The sequence below is a fragment of the Petaurus breviceps genome, unplaced genomic scaffold (assembly GCF_028583685.1).
Source record: "Petaurus breviceps papuanus isolate PSGF00001 unplaced genomic scaffold, PetGlider_PUasm1.0 91041, whole genome shotgun sequence".
Classification (NCBI taxonomy): Eukaryota; Metazoa; Chordata; class Mammalia; order Diprotodontia; family Petauridae; genus Petaurus; species Petaurus breviceps.
In genome coordinates, this window is record NW_027187400.1 from 17,638,155 (window position 1) to 17,655,984 (window position 17,830).

The 17,830-nt window shown below is 46.4% G+C and overlaps 1 protein-coding gene across 4 annotated transcripts in view; it reads right to left on the minus strand.

Annotated features, from left to right (window-relative positions):
- Nucleotides 1-17,821, minus strand: part of SZRD1 (SUZ RNA binding domain containing 1) — a 28,149-nt gene extending 10,328 nt beyond the window's left edge. For 2 of the 4 annotated variants that reach the window (XM_069078925.1, XM_069078924.1), the window contains exon 1: nucleotides 17,720-17,821. In XM_069078925.1, the coding sequence (XP_068935026.1) occupies nucleotides 17,720-17,770 (51 nt within the window). In that variant the 5' untranslated portion in view covers nucleotides 17,771-17,821. The remainder of the gene's footprint in view (nucleotides 1-17,719) is intronic. The other 2 variants (XM_069078927.1, XM_069078926.1) reach the window with 1 other exon arrangement.
- Nucleotides 17,822-17,830: the final 9 nt, after the last annotated feature.

Consider the following 17,830-nt stretch of genomic DNA (forward strand, 5'->3'; position numbering starts at 1 on the left):
CGAGTCAGTGGGCCCGCAGTGCAGAGGGCACAAGGGGGAGCACAAGGGGAAGGAGAGATTGGAACCAGCTTTCCATGCCAGACAGAGGCATTTGTGCTTTAGTGTGGAGACTACCAACAACGCCCACTGAAGCTCTGGGAAGGGACATAGTCAGCCAGGTGCTTGCTGGTTCACGGAGGACAAAATGGAAACGGGGGAGAGGAGGCAGGGGACATGATGAAGCGAATGCAGCAGTTTAGTCCAGGCAGGAGGTGACAGATGGCATGAGCTGCGGTACTTGCCATGTGTGCATCCGGGGAGCCCGTGAGAGGCAGTTGGAGGAAATGAAACAGCTATGACTCAGGGAAGCTGAGAAATAGCTGGGAAAAGGGATCAAAAGGCAAGGATGGAACCTTTCAGAACACTTCCATTTAGAGGAACAAGAGGAAAAAGTAAAGTTGATATAAGTGAAGGCAACATCACTGAGGCAGGAGAACCTCCAAGAGACAATTACCAGAGGCTCTGAAGAGCCCAATGCTCCAAGGAAGGCCAGAAAGCTGAACACAGAGAAGCATCTGGTGTTGAGCAAAGGCAATCTCAGAGGCTTGGCTGAAGGGCTTTTGAAGAGGCAGAGGGACTGGTATAAAGGATAGTGAGTCAGGGATTACAAACTTTCCAGGTCAAAGGATAGAAAAATAGATGTTTAAGAGAGTTGCAGGGTAGAAGAAAATCCTTTTTTTGGGGGGAGTCTGTTTGGTTTTTTTAAGACTAGGGGAGGTTGGGGCGGCCAGGTAGCACAGCAAGTAAGAGCAAAGGCCCCAGAGTCGGGATGACCTGGGATCGAATCCGGGCTCAAACACTTAGCACCCACCCAGAAACACCTGGCCATGTAACCTTGAGCAAGTTACTTAACCCCAACTGCTTAGGGGCAGCCAAGTGGGGCAGTGAGTAAGAGCACTGGCTCCAGAGTCGGGATGACCTGGGATCAAATCCGGGCTCTGATACTTAGCACCCAGAAATAACTGGCTGTGTAACCTTGAGCAAGTTACTTAACCCCAATTGCTTTAAAAAAAAAAAAAAGACTAGGGGAGGTCTTAGCATGTTTGTGGGCAAAAGAGAATGAATTAGTAAGCCAGCATTGGGGAACATAACAAAAATAAGAGAAGGGAAAGTGGATGGAACGAGGCTTTAGAGGTGGTTGGAGGGGACAGGACCAAGAATACATTTTTTCTTGGAAAGTAAGTAGGATCTGGCTGAATGTGAAATACTCTGAGGCTGACACTGGGAGCTCACACTGATGGCATGCATCTCCTCAGCCAAGGAGTGACTGATAATTCATCTACTGAGAATGAGGAAACTGAAGCTCCCTCTCACACCCCACCCCGAGGTGGGAACCAGCAGAATTCGAAAGATGGGGCTGGTGTTCTGTCTGTCCCAGAGCACTGCACATTTCTCCATCAGGGAGCTTACAGGGGCCTTGGAGCCTAGCCCCTGCCTTCTACAAGAAGCAGAGTCTTGCTCATGGCTTTGTGAGTCATCTCCATATAGAAGAATGCATAGAGGCTGTCATTTAAACAAACAATAAATGAGCTGAAGAGGCCAAGGGATCTGAGAAACATCCTAATGGTGCCTTTTATTGCCTAATCATCAATGGTGTCCTTGCCTGCAAACTCCTCCTTTTGGCCAAGACACACAAGAAGCACTTTGAAAAGAGATGATGCATTTGTGTTTCAAGTGTCTTCCCCTCCTTTGTCCCAAAGTTTAATTCTGTCTAAAAGTACAGTAAAACTCAGGTGAGACTACTTACTCCAAAAATACACCATATATGTCAGGGACTGAGATACAGGATTAAAAGGCTCCCTGGGATTGAAAGAGAAAAGGTCCACGAAACCCAGTGCCGGCCCTGAGATGCCACAGAGCCAAGATCCAAGGCGACAGGGGTAGCGGGTAGCCGGTAGCCGGCAGGTAGCTACAGAAGTTGCTGCTGCAGAAGAGCACTAAAGAGAGTAAGAGACCAACAGCCTCGATAATCCATTTCACAAAGTGCAGCACCATCAAATGCTGACTGGAAAGAACTTTCCAACAACTCTTCTGGGATTATGTTCCTCTCATTCAATCTTAGGGAAAAGATGCAAGTTAGAAGAGCAGAGAGCAGGCCTTTACACAAAGCTGGGCAACAGAGATCCTCTTCAGATCTTGTTGGTCCACCACAACTGGGGGAAGGAAAGAAGGAAACTTGAGAAGAGGAGGTGGAAGGAAACGGGAGAAAGAGCTGGAGGGCAGTCCTCTACATTTTCTAAACAGAAGAGGAGTTCCTGGCCTGTTCTCTGAGCCTTAACCATTATGCCCAATTGCAGCTGGGGGGTAATGAGGAAAGGCATGGAGGGTGTGTTCAGAATACAGAGCCTCACACTTTGGTGAGATCCCTCACAGTTCCAGAATTTCATCCTGGGCTTTGCACAGCTAATCACTGTATTTTATCAGGTTGCCCAAGGGTGAGCACCTTCAGGAAAACTCATTCACAAGAAAGAGCGATTATAATACCAGAATACTTCTTTACTAAAGCATAACAAGGATTTGTGCCTTTGCAGTGACAAATACACATGGATCCACCAGTTAGGGTACCCCCTTCCCATCAGTGTCAAGGCACCTTGGGAATCAGAAGGCTGCTTGGTAAGCGATGAATCCAAGTCCAGAGCAACAGCTTTGTGGGATATTTCTCCCAAACTAAGGTGGCCCTACTGCTTCTCTAACACAAAGTACACCTTTCAGCTCACTGGATTACTTACTCATTTCTGCTAGAAACAGTGGTTCTCTTCTCTAGGAAGAAGATCTAGATGGATGATGATAAACTAACTCTCATTTTAGAAACTTAGAGTCATTCGTTAAGGACCCGCAAAACCCAAGCTCTATCAGTAGGGAAAATACTGTTTAAAATATATCTGGACACATAATCCCTCAGATTCTGCTTCAAAGTTTTCCCTGATGTCCTGAAACAGCCTCATCTAGAGCAGGACAGCTCTAATTTTTTCATTCTTTCTTATAGAGCCAAAAAAGCTGCCTATTGGCCCAAAGCAGTGTAAGTCCAATCCTTCATCTGCACAGATAACTGCAAATGCTTCTATGTCTGCCATTGCTTCTCCAGAAAGAATGTTTCTGGTTCCTTCAACCAATCCATTCTTGATCACAGTTCTAGTCTGTCAATGACCCCAAGTTTCTTTTCTTAATACCCTGTCCTGGGATAAAGGACAAGATGCTGTAGCTTCTTATACACTAAAGTGACGTCTGTAGAATAAGATTCTGGGATGTACACCAATAACTTTTAGAAACTGCCCCAGGTTCATCAGCAACACAATAAGCAATGTCTTAGGTGTGTCATTTCGGGAGAATATCTCCACAAATGGCTAATCTCATCCATGAGCTGATCCTAGGGAGCTTCTGTTTTGGTGGTTGATTCTTTCTCACTTTTACTCAAATTGTAAGGGTCTACCATATAATCCTATAAAGTGTTTAGGTACTAAATTTCCCATCACCCTTCTTAACCCTCTTCTCAGTACTGAACCTAACTACTAGAAACAGCAAAGACACAGATCATTAATTTACTGACCTCACACCTATGATTATAACTTCTGATATAATCTGGAAAAAACAAAACTACAAAACTCAGTGAAAAGTACAACTGATTTCTTTCAGAATATGGAAGGCAGATTACAATTAGCACCTCTTTAGAAAAAGGCTGTCAGGAGGGGGGAAAAAAATTCTCCTGGACCACAATTCCAAATCTCAGCTGGTAAATCTTTATTCTGGAACTCTGTCTGCCAAGCTAATCACTCTTCAGGTGGATCTGATGCATTTCTAGTCTAGAGGCAATGATGCCAACTCCAATGTCACTCAGAGAAAGGACTAGTTTTTTTCGCCAGATCCCTCCCATGTCTTACCCCACAAATCTAGAAGAGAACCTGGCTCACTAAATACGGTGTATGATTGCTCTCCTATGAGCTCCTCAGATTCATTACTAAGTAACCAAGCAGAAAGGTCCAGGCTAATTTATTATCAAATTTTTAAAAAGGGTTTCTTGCCCTTTTAAAGCAAATCAATTAGCTGCCTTCATGTCCAGATATGCATTCTGAGGAGACCTGATCTCCAAACAGTAAAGCTGTGCTAAAATGCTTCGCTTTAAGGCCTTTTGTGTTGACTGTCTTCACCTCCCCTCATTCTATTATTAGCAGGCTCTAAGAGCCCCAGAGCCCAACTCCTCAGCCTGAGAAGCCCCTACAATGAGCTGTCCTCATCTGGGGAGGCTGCTCACGTTCTTAGGGGAGGCAAGGCGCCCCTCCTTATAGGCTTATTCCCAAGCCCAGTCAATGAAGAGTATGGGAGAGGCAAGCAATCTGATGATCCCAAATACATTCTACAGCAATCAAATCCCCACAGTCATATTAAAACGAGAGGATCTGGAGCTCAGAGCAGTTTTCTGACCTCCTCCTCTACAGCTGAGGAATCTTAGGCCCAGAGATAGTAAGTGAATTGGCTCAGGGTCCCTCACACGAGTAGGAAATCCCAGGGAAGGGGTCTGGAACCTCTCTCCAGCTGCCCTGTATGTTACAGCTCCCAACGTCACACTATTCTGCAGCTATCACTGAACAAGCCCAAAGAACAGGTGGCAGGTATCAAGGGGGAGGCAAAGGCCGAAGTGACAGATTCACAGTCCAGTCCTCCTTAGTCAACGTTTCAGACAGTTGGCCGATTCGCCTCCAAGTCTAATTTCTTCCCCAGCTTCCCATGCCAGTTTCAAAGATCTGCCACCACAAACTCTCAGCCTGTTCCTATAGAATTACACAGCTGGAAGTGATCTCAGAAACTGCCTGGTACCATGTTCCCCCATCTCTACCTGATGCCTAGGAAAACATCCCCCACAACCAAGGGTGTCATTTTCAGGTCTGGGGTATAGCTCCAAAGCCCCTGAAGGCAATGTGGTTTACTGAGATGGTCAGCTTCCAAGATTTTTTTGGAATAAAGAGGAAAGTATGGGCTTGGACAAATAAGAGAAAGTGAGTCCAGACAAGGAAGACAAGTTATTTCCTACATCTGTACTGGGAGTCTGAAGACAATTTTTGGTCACATTGTATCAGTCTGTAACAGCAAGCACCCTAGTGTATCCCCCAATCAAGCCCCTCTGGTTGGGTTCCACTTCAGGCCCATTAAGGGGCAGGGAAAATCTTCAAATTCCCCCTTACCACTTCATTTGGCCCCAAGATCTTTCATGCCCATTGCACAGGCAACTTATATATCTGAATTGGTATTAACATCTCTAAAGCACAACATAATCCCCACAAAATAAAAACATCACATTTGCAAGATACATAACAACACATTATCAGAGTAGCCACAAGACCTTAAACACAAAAGTGCATTAACATAATTCCCTCAATCCAAAACAAAAAAACATCCAAATAAGGTTCTCTTGGGGGTGTGTCCTCTCCATACTGCTCCAGCCCTAGCTTCTTCAGAGTACTGAGGGATGATGGTTGGGCAACAGATTCAATAGGGAGGGTTCTTAGAGGTCCACAGCACTTCCCCCCTACCCACCACAGACTCCACCCTCTCTTTGGGTCCAAACCATACCAGGGGGACTCAGCAAGAAAGCACATTCTTGGCTCCTGCCTTGCTATACAGTCTTTATCTTGCTCCAGGGCTGAATTCTGAACTCCTGGGTTCCTCCTCCTCCCTCCATTCTATACCTGTGAAGTAAATTTTTTGAACCTGAGCATTAGAATTTTATGTATTATCTATTAAAGTTCATCCTAATAGTTTTGGCTGACTATTTTACAATGTTGAGCCTCCTCTGGTTCCTGGCTACACTTACTGTTATTAGCTCTCCTTCCCAGCTTTATGTCACCTGTAAATTTGGTAAGTATGCCATCTCAGCTTTTCTACAAGTCCTTGATTGAAATGATAAACAACAAAGGACCAAGCACAAATCGCTGGGGCACTCCACTGGAGACTTCCACCAGGCTGTTATCAAACTACTATAAAAGTTTCCTTGAGCCTGGAGCCACCACCCACTCAAAAGCTGCAGCCAGGTCAGCCTTACAGGGCAGGTTCTTGATGAAGATGCTCCAGTTCACTCTCAAATGCCGTTCCTGGATGTTCACTAACTGTACCTTCCACAAACAATACATTCTACAATTTTGCCAGGAATGGATGTCAAAGTCACTGGCCTAGCATCTGCTGATCCTTTCTCTTTCATTTTTGACAATCCAAGCAGCATTCTGCCTCTCCCAAGTTTGCAGTGCCTCGAAATTCTCCATACGGCCAGTTCTTTAGATGTTCTTTCACTGATGTAGGGCAGCTGGGTGCCCTCTTCCTATTTCCTAACTCATACTGAATATCAATTCCCTATTGGTCATTTTTATTTCTATCCCTTATGGTCCAAAGGTGGTTCTTCTAGGCAGAGAAGAAAACAATCAGAGCAGGATCTCCTGTGGATGATCAGCACCCAATCCAACTGCAACAGTGATTGGGCCTTGTTCTGACCCTTAGCTTCCCTCCATCAGCCTCAGAATACAGTGCTCTGACCCACCTGAGCCCTGCATTCCACTTTTGCACGTGGCTTTTTGAGAGTCCGAGCTGGCCTATGAGTTTCATTGTCCATCCATATTGGTCTCTAGGCAATTCTAGCTTTTCCTCTTCTTTGAGCTATTTCCTCTTTACAGCTTTAACATTTCACTCTGCAGAGCTTCCCATCCCTCCTGATCAGACTTTCCCTGTAGAACTTTAGATCACTGGATCCTGGCTTGACTAAAAAATGTTTTTCCAGACTAAGAGACCTGTTACTCGATCACAGCTTCCCTCTCCTCTAATCCAATGCTAAGATGGGAATGGTCACCCTCCCTGTTCCCCCCACCCCATCCGTTCCTTAATGATCCCTACAGTCACAGGGTCTCCTATCAGGTCTCAGTGATGCCTGGTAAGTCAATTTGCCTCCTTGATTCCGCTGTTTGTCACCCATACTTGGTGCCCTTTATAATGTAGCTATGAGGCCTGGGATTTTTACCACCAACTTCCTTTTTGGGTTTTGTCTTGTGTGCCTGCTACAGTCTCTCCCTATAGCATCTGGATTGGTAGACACAAACAGGCAGTTCTATCTTTCTGCCTTCCATTTCAGGAAAAGTAAAGTCTCCACCTAAAATATTTTTCATAAATTGTAAACCCTAAAGTACCTTAGAGAACACCTAATTTAACTTCCTTCTCCCCTCATTTACAATCAGAGAAAATGAATTCAGTAAAGGAACTGATGCTCCTAGACCTCTTCTCTCTCTCCCTCAAAGATGCTAGCAGACAACAGAAATGGCAGCTGAGGCACCTGCCATACCTTAAAGCACTTTAGGAGAGGCCCAGTCCATTTCAGTATGGTGGACTCTATTTCCAAAGGTCCTCCAAACAAGGAAATACTTAGGACCAGACCTCCTGGGGTGGCTCCACACCTGTAGAACCAAACAGATAGTGGGGAATTACAAGGGAACAATACCTCAACCAGGTGGTACCCCAGATTACTATCAAAGCACAGAGCCTGACCAAGTCAAAGACACTGTGTGCCTCCCAGAGAATGGGAGGGAAATGTGTGGGGCCATTTCTGGTTCTTTCCCCAATGAGTGGCAATGGTAGGCAGAGTTTGTTGGGTAGGGGAAACACAACAGGCATCTTAAGTGAGATACCTTGGAAGAAATACACGAAATGAAGGCTAGAGCCATTTCAGTGAAACTGAAATTCATGATTTTCCTGATCTGCCCCCAAGTGTCTGCAGTTCATAGGTTCTGAACTTGATTAAAGAGTTCAAAGAAAGAGTAGAAAGTGATACATTTCTAAGAATTGCAGGTGGGGTGGTTACAAGAAGTGTGGGCTTCTGCTCTCCTCCCAGGACGCAAAGGTTTTTTTTTCTGCCCAAAGGAGTAATGTCCCAGTGTGGTACCTGCATAATGACAACAGGAAACTGGATGAGTTAAGCCCCTATTAAAAGGAAAAGAAAGGCAACATTTCATTGGCATAACGGCACTGCCGTAATCTATTAGTTGAGAGCCAAAGATATTCTACATGCAGGAAAACTTACTAATGTATTCTTCAGGCTACAGTTTTAACTATGTTTTTAAGAAAATAGGCAGCCAATTGCAAGAAAGAACAAAAACTTTACATTTGGATTCTAATGCATTTAACTCGTTAATCCTCTGGTCAGAGGAAGATATAAGCAAACCCAGCTTTGCCAACAGGAGGGTGAGTGGCTGAGGCCTATGAAGTCAGTGGCCACTCAATGAGATCTCCTTAGAGGAAAAAGAAAAGGAGGCAGATGGATATGACAAGTATCTTGGAACCAGTGGGAAGCCAAGCTGGAGGGCAAAGAATGACTCTGAAAGCCTACGAAGAGCAGCTGTCCCACAAGAACATTGTCCTTCCCCAGAAACAGGTTGCCACTTTGTTTGAGAACCAAGGCCACCAGAAAAGCAGCGTTGAGCTGTGCGTATTTATCATTCCTCTAGCAAGGGAATGCCTGCTATTTCCTGTGTTGTGTTGCCCTCAGGAAATGGTTCCCTCATTCTGGGAACCAGCAGCTTAAAGAGGGAAAAAAAGGATGATGGGAACTAGCGACTGGCTTACTGTCGTGGACTAAAATTTCTGGTGAAGAAAGCTATGTGCTACTTCACATGAACGAGTCCTGGCCCTCCCATTTTAATCCAATCCATTCCAAAAAACACTTCTGGAGGGTTTATTCTAAGGAAGATCTAGTGCCTGGCACAAGAAGAGTGCCCCAGGTCCTGATCTCAAGATGCTTCTGGGAAGGCTAATCACTGACTCTGAAGGGAAACTGAATGAGGGCTCAAAGGAAAGATCCACGCAGAGGACTAAACGAAACCCAAGCAGGGGGAGCCTTTCACCTGAGTGGTGCAAGGTCTGAGGTCAGGAAAAGTTTCCCAGAGGAAGTGACACCAGAGCCAGGTCTTGGTAATAAAGATGAGGTCGCAGTCCACCACAGCAGAAGAAACAGAGAAGACTCCATTTGAGTTGAAACACAAGTTTCAGTCAGATGGTGGAAAGCCTCGAATGCCAGAATAATTTTATACTGGATTTGGCAACAGGAAGCCACTGAAGATTTCTAAGCAGGAAAGTGATGGGACTCAGTGAAGGCTGGTCTGGAGAGGAGGACAAAACAGAGGTGGGGAAGGCAGGTTAGGGGGCTGTAAGCACAGCCTCGGTGAAGTGAGCAGGGCTAGAGGAGAGCCAGAACTAAGGGTGGCACCTGCCATGGGAATGGAGAGAAGCAGCAAGATGGCAGAGATGCTAAGATCACAGAGAAGGACACAAGGCGCTGCTACAAGAAAAGGAGGAAGGCACTGCTATGCTAACACCTAAAGATTTCAAAAATGCTTTCCTCCCAAGAATCTGTGAAGACCCACAAACAAGAAGACCTAACGCTGACACCACAGACACATGGGAATTAAACGACTCCCATCACTATGTAGGTATGTTGGCCACAAACATCATCATCCTCCAGGGGAACAAGCAAAGCCAGAACTGGCCTGGCAAGCAGGGCAGAGTAGAGAAGAAGCCCTTCACCGGCCACAGAACCCCGTCAGAGGCTTCCCCAAGGCAGGGGCTGCCCTTCTGCCTCAGTCTCCCTGGGGTTCAACTACTTGAGGACTGAAGACACCGGGAATAGAGAAAGCCCCTTTCTCAAGGCGCTCTGATGCTGCAGGGCAGTCCAGTTTACAGCTGAAGACCTTCACACCAGGGAGCCTTCCCTTTGTTTTTTTTTTTGTCTGAGGAAGAAAGTAAGGCCACTGGAGCCCCATCTGGGAGTGGAGCTCCATCCACCACAGAAAGTACCCTCTTTGGGAACAGGTCCCTCAGTCGGGCTCATGAGAGACTAGAGAAGAGTCAGTTACCAAGGAAAAGCTCATTATCTTGCTCCATTTAAGGGAGCTGGGGAGAGAAAATACATACCCACATTTGCAAACAACCATCCCAAACACTCACATATATAAAGTCTCCAGAACAGACAACCAAGTCCAATGACTATGAATTAGGCAACTTACAGAATGCACCCAGGGAGTAACAACAGGTCACTGCACATGCTATTCAAGACTCAACCCAAAGAAGCTCCAAAATGGCTGCAGGCAAAGATGGGCATGACATTCTGCGTACATGTGGCACTCTTCTAAAGTGCCATCACAAGAGCAAGCAAAGGCAGAGATGTGGCAATACTGCCTACCCCTTGGAAGACCTAGAGGCATGTGCTGCAGATGTGCCCCAAATAAGGCTGGTGCTTTTGACTGAGCAGTAACTGACATTCCTATAGCGCTTTAAAGTGTATGATATGCAATACAACACAATGTATTTATTATGCCCATTCTACAGATAAGAACAGAGAGGTCCAGAGCATGTGTGGACCTGCCCAGTGAAACAGCAAGAATTGGGTTTCAGGCTCCAAATTCGGCTCTGGATGCCCCCCTGACACAGCTTGTGCTATCAGCTGTACACATCACAAAATGATCCTCTGTCTAGGACTCCCTTCTTCTCTGTAAGTCAACAAGCACGTGCCAACCACTCACCTTGGAGGGGCATTGTGCTTAGAGCTGGGGATACCCAGAAAGTCATTTATGGCCCCTTCCCTCAAGGAGCTCACAGCCTCAACCTGTGGAACTAGGTCTGCACAAGACAGAGACAGCAAAGGGAGGTGATCCGAGGACCCTCATAGAAGGTCGTGGCAACGGAAGCCATGAGGCAGGGGGAGCCTGCAAGCTGGGGAGCTGCTCCGCATGGGGAGCCCTTGTGTGGTCCCTCTCCTGGGCAATGGGCTTTTCTTCACAGCCCATAGTGCACAGGGCTAGCCATAATCAGTCCTTCAGGACTGCATGAACTCTCCTTCCAAGAAGTGAGGGTCTCAGCAAGTCCCTTCAGTTCTTTGGGCTTCAGGGTTTGCATCTGGTGTTAGACAAGAGATTGCTAAGATTCTTTTCTAATTCTAAAACCTGGGCTCTTTTGTGCTGAGAATTCCAAAGCTGCCACAAATGTGGACTGCCCTGAAACAAAGACTCTAGTCTCTTCTCTCAGGAAGGGAAAAAGGAAAACAAAGTCATGGGTCCTCACTCACTCCCCATTCATGATGAAGGGCTTAGGAAAACACAAACTTGGGGCTCTTATTCCAGAAAACCAGCTTGGACTGCTTCATTACTTAAAAAGCCCTCCTTCCATTAACTACACTGCTATTACCCGCACTGGAAAATCGGCACTTGGATGGAAATCAGAAAATCTACTTTCCATTCCTGGCTGTCACTTATTATCTGTGCAATTCTGGGGGTTAAGTCCTTTACCCTGGATAAGCCTCAGTTTTTGTTTCTCTTAAATGGAAATAATAACTGCCCTAAAGCTCTTTGTGAACCATTACTCAGGCATGTCAAGAGTCTGGGGGAGTCAATGCTTCCTCTCAAAGCCTGAGGGGAGCTGTGCTTCATCAGCCCCACTCAGGAAAGATTCTCTAAGCGTTACAACTATCTCTTGAGTCAAATGGGACTTCACCAGAGCTGGTTGGCTTGGCACAACTAAGTGACCCAATGGGAAGTGAGGCCTGGTCTTTAACGACTGTAAACTAGCTTCAAAAACAAGAGAAATCAAGATTCACATTTATTTGACTTGTTTCCCCAGTCACAAAAATTACTTCCAACTATCAAATGTTGTTTGTACAACACATTTGCTTAAACCAACAAAGGCAATTTAGAGACTTTAGAACAACAGTTCAACCTCATGTTTTTGAACCCTTTGCCAACATGCTCTGCCCTGCCCCCACTTAAGTTTCTTTTTGAAAAGCATTTCCTTGGTAATGAAGGCCATATTCCTTAAACATCCCTTTGATTAAGAATGTAGCATCCTGGGGAAAAGGCTTTAGGAAAAATTTATAAGGGATAAAATTAGCTAAGGCCCACGTGAAGACCGCTCCACCAACAGAAAGAATTTCTCAAAGCCAATCTCCCAGTATCCAAATATAATTTTAGTTTCTCATCAGTGTAATGGAAACACTACTTGCACAGTATGACTGACCTCGAAGGGCCACTGTAGCAAAGTATTTTGTAAACTTTGCAAGGCAACAGAAAGGTGAGCCACAATTATCCCAAAGGCCCAGAAAACACAGACTTGGATATGCTGAGATTTCTAAGTAAGAAGTTTCAGGTTAATTCCCTACTCTTTGGGGCAGGGTAGCCAGAAGAGAGAAAGGGAGCATAATAGCAGAAAAATAAAACCCAATTCCTCTTGGCTCTCTTGAGAGAGAAGTTATGAATTTGAACTTCATCACAAAACTTTGGTTTGCCCCCCCAGTGTACAGATTAGCTGACAATTTCCAGGTGCTACTCCTGCACAGTTATCACTGGCTCCCTTCCATAGCTTGCTGTCTGGACATTTCAGTGGTGGAGAGGGTGAAAGCTGACCTGGGTTTCAAAAATGTGAAAGTGATGACCACTCACCCTCCACTAATATTCTCCCTACACCGGCTTATTGATTCCCTGGACCAAGGTAGCATGGCTGGAGCTACCAGCAAAAGATCTGTAGGTAGAGGGCTTAGGGTGGGTACCCAGAAACTTGAGCAAGTCACCTAAGCCCTCTAGGTCTCAGTTTCCTCCCCTGTAAAATGAGAGGGATAGACTGTTTTGTCTCATTTATTTCAGGTTTATAACTACAATCCTTCAATCCTAGAAAAACCAAATGTGTTACATCCGCGTGGAGGACAGACACATTATTGGCATGATTACTAGGAATATTCATTGAGACAGATCTTTTGTAGAAGTGTTGAAAATCAAGGTCAGTTCTGGAAGCAACAAGATGAAAGAAAAGGGGCTGTTTAAACAGAAGAAAATGGGGAAGATAAAGAAGAGAGGCACAATGACTCCAGTTATTTGGAGGCCCAGCATGTCAATGGCTTCGGTTTATTTGGCTGGCTCTCAGACCCTAGAAGGACGGGAAATGGGGAGGAGTAACTGAGAGGCAGAGAGAAGCTCCCTGTCCACAAGGTGAATGAGAAGTGCAATGGGGCAGGCATTGGATGGAGTCCTCAAAGATCTGGGTTCACCCACACTGGCTGATTGACACGAGGTAAGTCACTTAAACTCTCAGTGTCCCAGGCAATTGTAAAGGGGTAAACAGCTTACAGACAAAGTTCCTGATCCCCACTGACACAGAGAGTTTCTACACCAATGAAGTCACAGATCCAGACCTATGTGGCCTGGGGTGCCACCAGCAGGCTCCCAGGTGTGAAAGCCTAGAAGACTCTATCAAGGTGAGGAAGCCCCTTCCAACTCCAACATGGTCTGACCTTATATGGAGGCTGGCTAAGGCTAGGGGCTTGGTCTGAAGAGATACAGGAAAGAAACAAAAATTAAAGGACTTTTCTACATGTTACAAAGCACTGTATACACATAAACATAGCCACAAAAGGCCTGTGAGGTACAGTATTCCCATCATAATAAAAGAAACCTGAGACTGCAGAGTTAAGTGACCTGCCCAGCATCACAGTCACTAGTATCTGAGGTGGGATTCCAGGTACCATATCCATCTCACTAGACTGCTTCTAAGAAGAAGAAATTCAAATCACATCATCATCAGCATCATAGGTGGCAATGAGATAACATTTTAAGGCTTTCAAAGTGTTTCATTTGGTACAGGCTATAATAATACTCATTTTACAGATAAGGAAACTGAGGCAGACAGAATTAATGTCTGGGGTCACACATGGAAGAAAAGGCAGATCTGAATTCAGGTCTTCCTGACTTCAGGCCCAGTGCTCTGTACTATACCACCCAGGTGGTGGTTAGCAGCATTAATTTAGAAGATAAATGAAAACAGCTAAAACTGGAATTACTGGAGTCATGGGAAGGAAGAGTGATGGCTGAGTTTTAAGTCAGGAAGACCTGGGCATAAGAACCTCATTTCTGACAAGTACTAGCTATATGGCCACAAGCAAAACAACCATTATTTCCTTCTCTGTAAAATATCCAATCAATAAACATATATTAAGCTCCTACTATGGCCTAGGCACTGGGCTAAGTACTGGGGATTTAAAAAGAGGGAAAAGACAAGCCCTCAGGGAGCTGACGATCCAGGGACTGCACAGGCCTCGGAGGACTGCCGCAACTCAAATGAAAATATGTAAAACACTTTGTAAACCATACAAAAGTTAGTTATTATTAGTAGTAGTGCAAGCTACCTATTCTATGGCACAACTGCTAGGAGACAATCAAAAATTAGAGGGATGAATCATTAGCCAACCCCCAAAATTGTTTCATAAGGCCAAAGCAGTCGGGTATTCCAAATGAGGCTGAAATTCCCTTATCTAGGTGAAATGTCCCCAGGGTAAGCTCTGCCTTCCTCACAAGGCCAGGCCCAGTCTCGAAGGCCCCATCTCTGTAAGCTCCCAAACAAGGTGTGATACAATCCAATTAAATAACCTTAGAATTGCTACCTCAGAAGTCACAGAGTAGGGCCAAGAAAGATTAAAGGAAAGGAAATGACTTTTTGGCCAACATCATAAGAGTGTCAAGGAAGCCAGTCAGGCTCCAAATCAGAAAGCCTGGGTTAGATTCTACCCCTCACCATCCGTGTGACCTTGAATATGTCACCATCACCTTGGGCCCCATTTACTTCATCTGGAAAATGAGGGAGTTCAACTGAGTTGCTATTAGACCATCCTTCAAAGGTCCCCTCTGAGCTCTAAATCTAAGACCCTCTAAACCTGAACCACCCTTCCTCACGGGGAAGCTTGGGAAACCTTAAAATGGGTGACAATACAGTGATGTTTGGGGCGGTGGATAGACTAATGCAAATACTAGGAAAACAAGTCCAATGGGATGCCCTTCTAATGAAGCATAAATGCCAACATCATTTTATAAGAAGGATGGCAGTTTTATATCTCATGACAAGGATGTCAGAGCAAATGAGACTAACACCTCCACATTATAGTCTTGCTGTTTACCTTCACATGTTTAAGACTAGGAGTTTAACCTGTAGTAAAGTCCCATTATCGGGGCATCTGGGTGGCACAGTGGATAAAGTGTTGGGCCTGGAGTCAGAGAGACTCTTCTTCCTGAGTTCAAATCTGGCGTCAGAAGTGTGACTCTGGGCAAGTTACTTAACCCTGTTTACCTCAGTTTCCTCATCTGTAAAATGAGCTGGAGAAAAAAGTGGTAAGCCCCTCCAGCATTTCTGCCAAGAAAACCCCCAAATGGGGTCACAAAATTTTGCACGCAACTGGGAAAAAAATGACTAAAGCAAAGACCTAATTGTAACATAGAGGAAAGAACACTGGATTGGGAGTCAGAGAACCTGGATGTGAATTTAGGCTGTTTCTACATTATATCTTGGGCAAGTAACTTAGTTGCCTCAGTTCCATCATCTAACACCAGGGGGCTGGACCTCAATCAGCTCTAAGGTCCCTCCAAGGTCTGAATAATTAGGCACTTTAACAAGACTTTATGACAGAGTGGTATGCTGAACTGGGAGTAATTGTGAGCTCCCAGAAAGCTGGGACTAGCTTTGACCTTTCTATGTATCCCTATGGACTACGGAACTGACTGGTATACAGTAGGTGCTTAACTAATGTTTGCTGACACTGCTTCACCTTTAGCACCTGCCATTAAAATAGTTGAGCAACTTTTTGTGGTGGCAAAGAATTGGAAATCAAAGGGATGCCCCATCAATCGGGGAATGGCTGAACAAGATGTTGTATATGAATGTAATACTATTGTGCTAAGAAATGAGGAGCAGATGGACTTCATAACCAAGAGAGACTTATATAAACTGATGCTGATCGAGAAGAGCAGAACCAGGAGAAATCTGTACACAGTCATAGATACAACATATGTGTGATGACTAACTTCAATAGACTGGGCTCCTCTCAGCAATGTTAGGTTATAAGACACCTCCAAAAGACTCATGATGGAAAGAGATATCCACATCCAGAGAAAGAGCTGTAGTTTGAATCCAGATTGAAACAAACTACTTGCTGTGTTTCTTTTTTGTTTTGTTTCCTCTTTCCCACTGATCATTCCATCATTTATAATCCTTCTTTACAATCTGACTAATGATCAATGTGAAGATATCTGCAGATCCTGTATGAGTGCATGCGGCATGGGGGGGGGGGGGGAGAGAGAAAATTTTAAACTCAAGGGACTGTGGAACTGAATGTTGTAAAATAAAAGTAAATAAATCAATTTTAAAAGTTAAAATAAAATAAAATGGTCTAGCAATCTCAGACAAGTAAGTTTCTCTCTGGATTCCATCCTTCTCCTGGGTAGAATAAGGAAACAGTCTCTTTAAGGACTCAGTTTCTTAAGGTCCAAAAGTTTTAATTATCTAAATTCTGTAGAATCCCAATTTCTTCTCTTACAATCTGAGAAAATCCTCAATAGTACCTTCTCCACAAACAGGTAATAAAAGCATGGGATTTAAATTTGACAGTAAGAATTTATTAAGTACCCACGTGCAAAGTATTGTGTTGGGTAAGTGAATACAGACTTGAAAAAAAAGCTCCCCTCTTCGAGGTGCTTCTATTCTATTAGGGAAGTCTCAAAACTAGGCTGGGTTCCAGGACAAGCTCTAATATTGTGTGATCTCGGGCAAAAAATTTCTCTCTGGGCCTCAGTTCTCCCACCAGTAAAAACGCTGAATTTGATCTCAAAGGTCTCTGATAAGTCTACTGCTGCTATGCATCATTCCAATTAAAGGTGTGATTTTTCTACGAAGTGATATAATCCATGAAGATATAAGTGGAGTTATTTCGCTGATACGAATTGGTAGTAAGTTTAAAAAGTGTGCGTGGGGGTGCTGCATTCGGGAAAAGCCTGAACTAGCAAGACTGCCTGCACCAGGGCACCCCCAAATCAACAGGTCAGTCTGCATTAGCTGAACGCTCCCGGGGAGAGGGTCTGCAGACGCCCAAGCTCCGCCACGTTTCACCTTTCGCCACTGGGGGAAGCGGCTTCTCCACCTCGTCTCCACTCGGGTCTCCCAGGCCCCGCCAAGCCGCACACGAGGCGCCGCCCTCTTCCGACCGGCCCCGCGGCGCCGCGGCCCCCCCCCCCCAGGAGGCCCCGCCGCGGCCCCAAGAGGCCCGAGCGCGGGCACTTCCCGTCCCCGCCCCGACCCCGCCACCTGCCAGCAAGGGAAGCGCACTCTGGGGGCTGCCCCTTCCGCGGACCCCCTAAGTCCCACCCCGACTCAGGAAGCGGCTCCCCGGCCCGGAGCGCGGCGGCCCCGGGCAGACTCGGTCCCCGCTCCCGCGTCCCGGCGCCACCACGCCAGAGCCATGGAGCGTGCCTGGCCGCCCACGCTACCCCACGGCGGGGCAGGGCCCACCAAGTTTAAAATGGTGCCTCGCGGGGTGGGGCGGGAGCCTCGGGTCAGCTCGCGCTCCAGGGAGCGGAAGGGAAGAGCCCCGACCCGCAGGGCAGCCCCCCACCCTCCCCGGGGTCGGCAGGGCCCCGCACGCCCGGGGACGCCCCAAGAGAGGCGGCGGGGGAAAGGGAGCGCGGCCCCTTTAAGAGGCCTTCAAGGCGCTCAGGGGCCCAGGGCCTCTTCTCCCGCCCCGGCCCGGGGGGGACCTTTCCCCGGGGAGAGCCATACCCTCCGACCCGGTCCCCCAAGGTTTCCCCTCGCGCCAGGTCCCGCCCGGCCCAGCCCCGGCCCAGCGGCTCCTCCTTACCCCACTGTCGGCCGCCTCCTCCCAGCTCTCAGCGACCTCCTCATCTTCCATCTTACTCGCCGCTTCCCCCCCCCCCCCCCCCCCCCCCCCCCCCCCCCCCCCCCCCCCCCC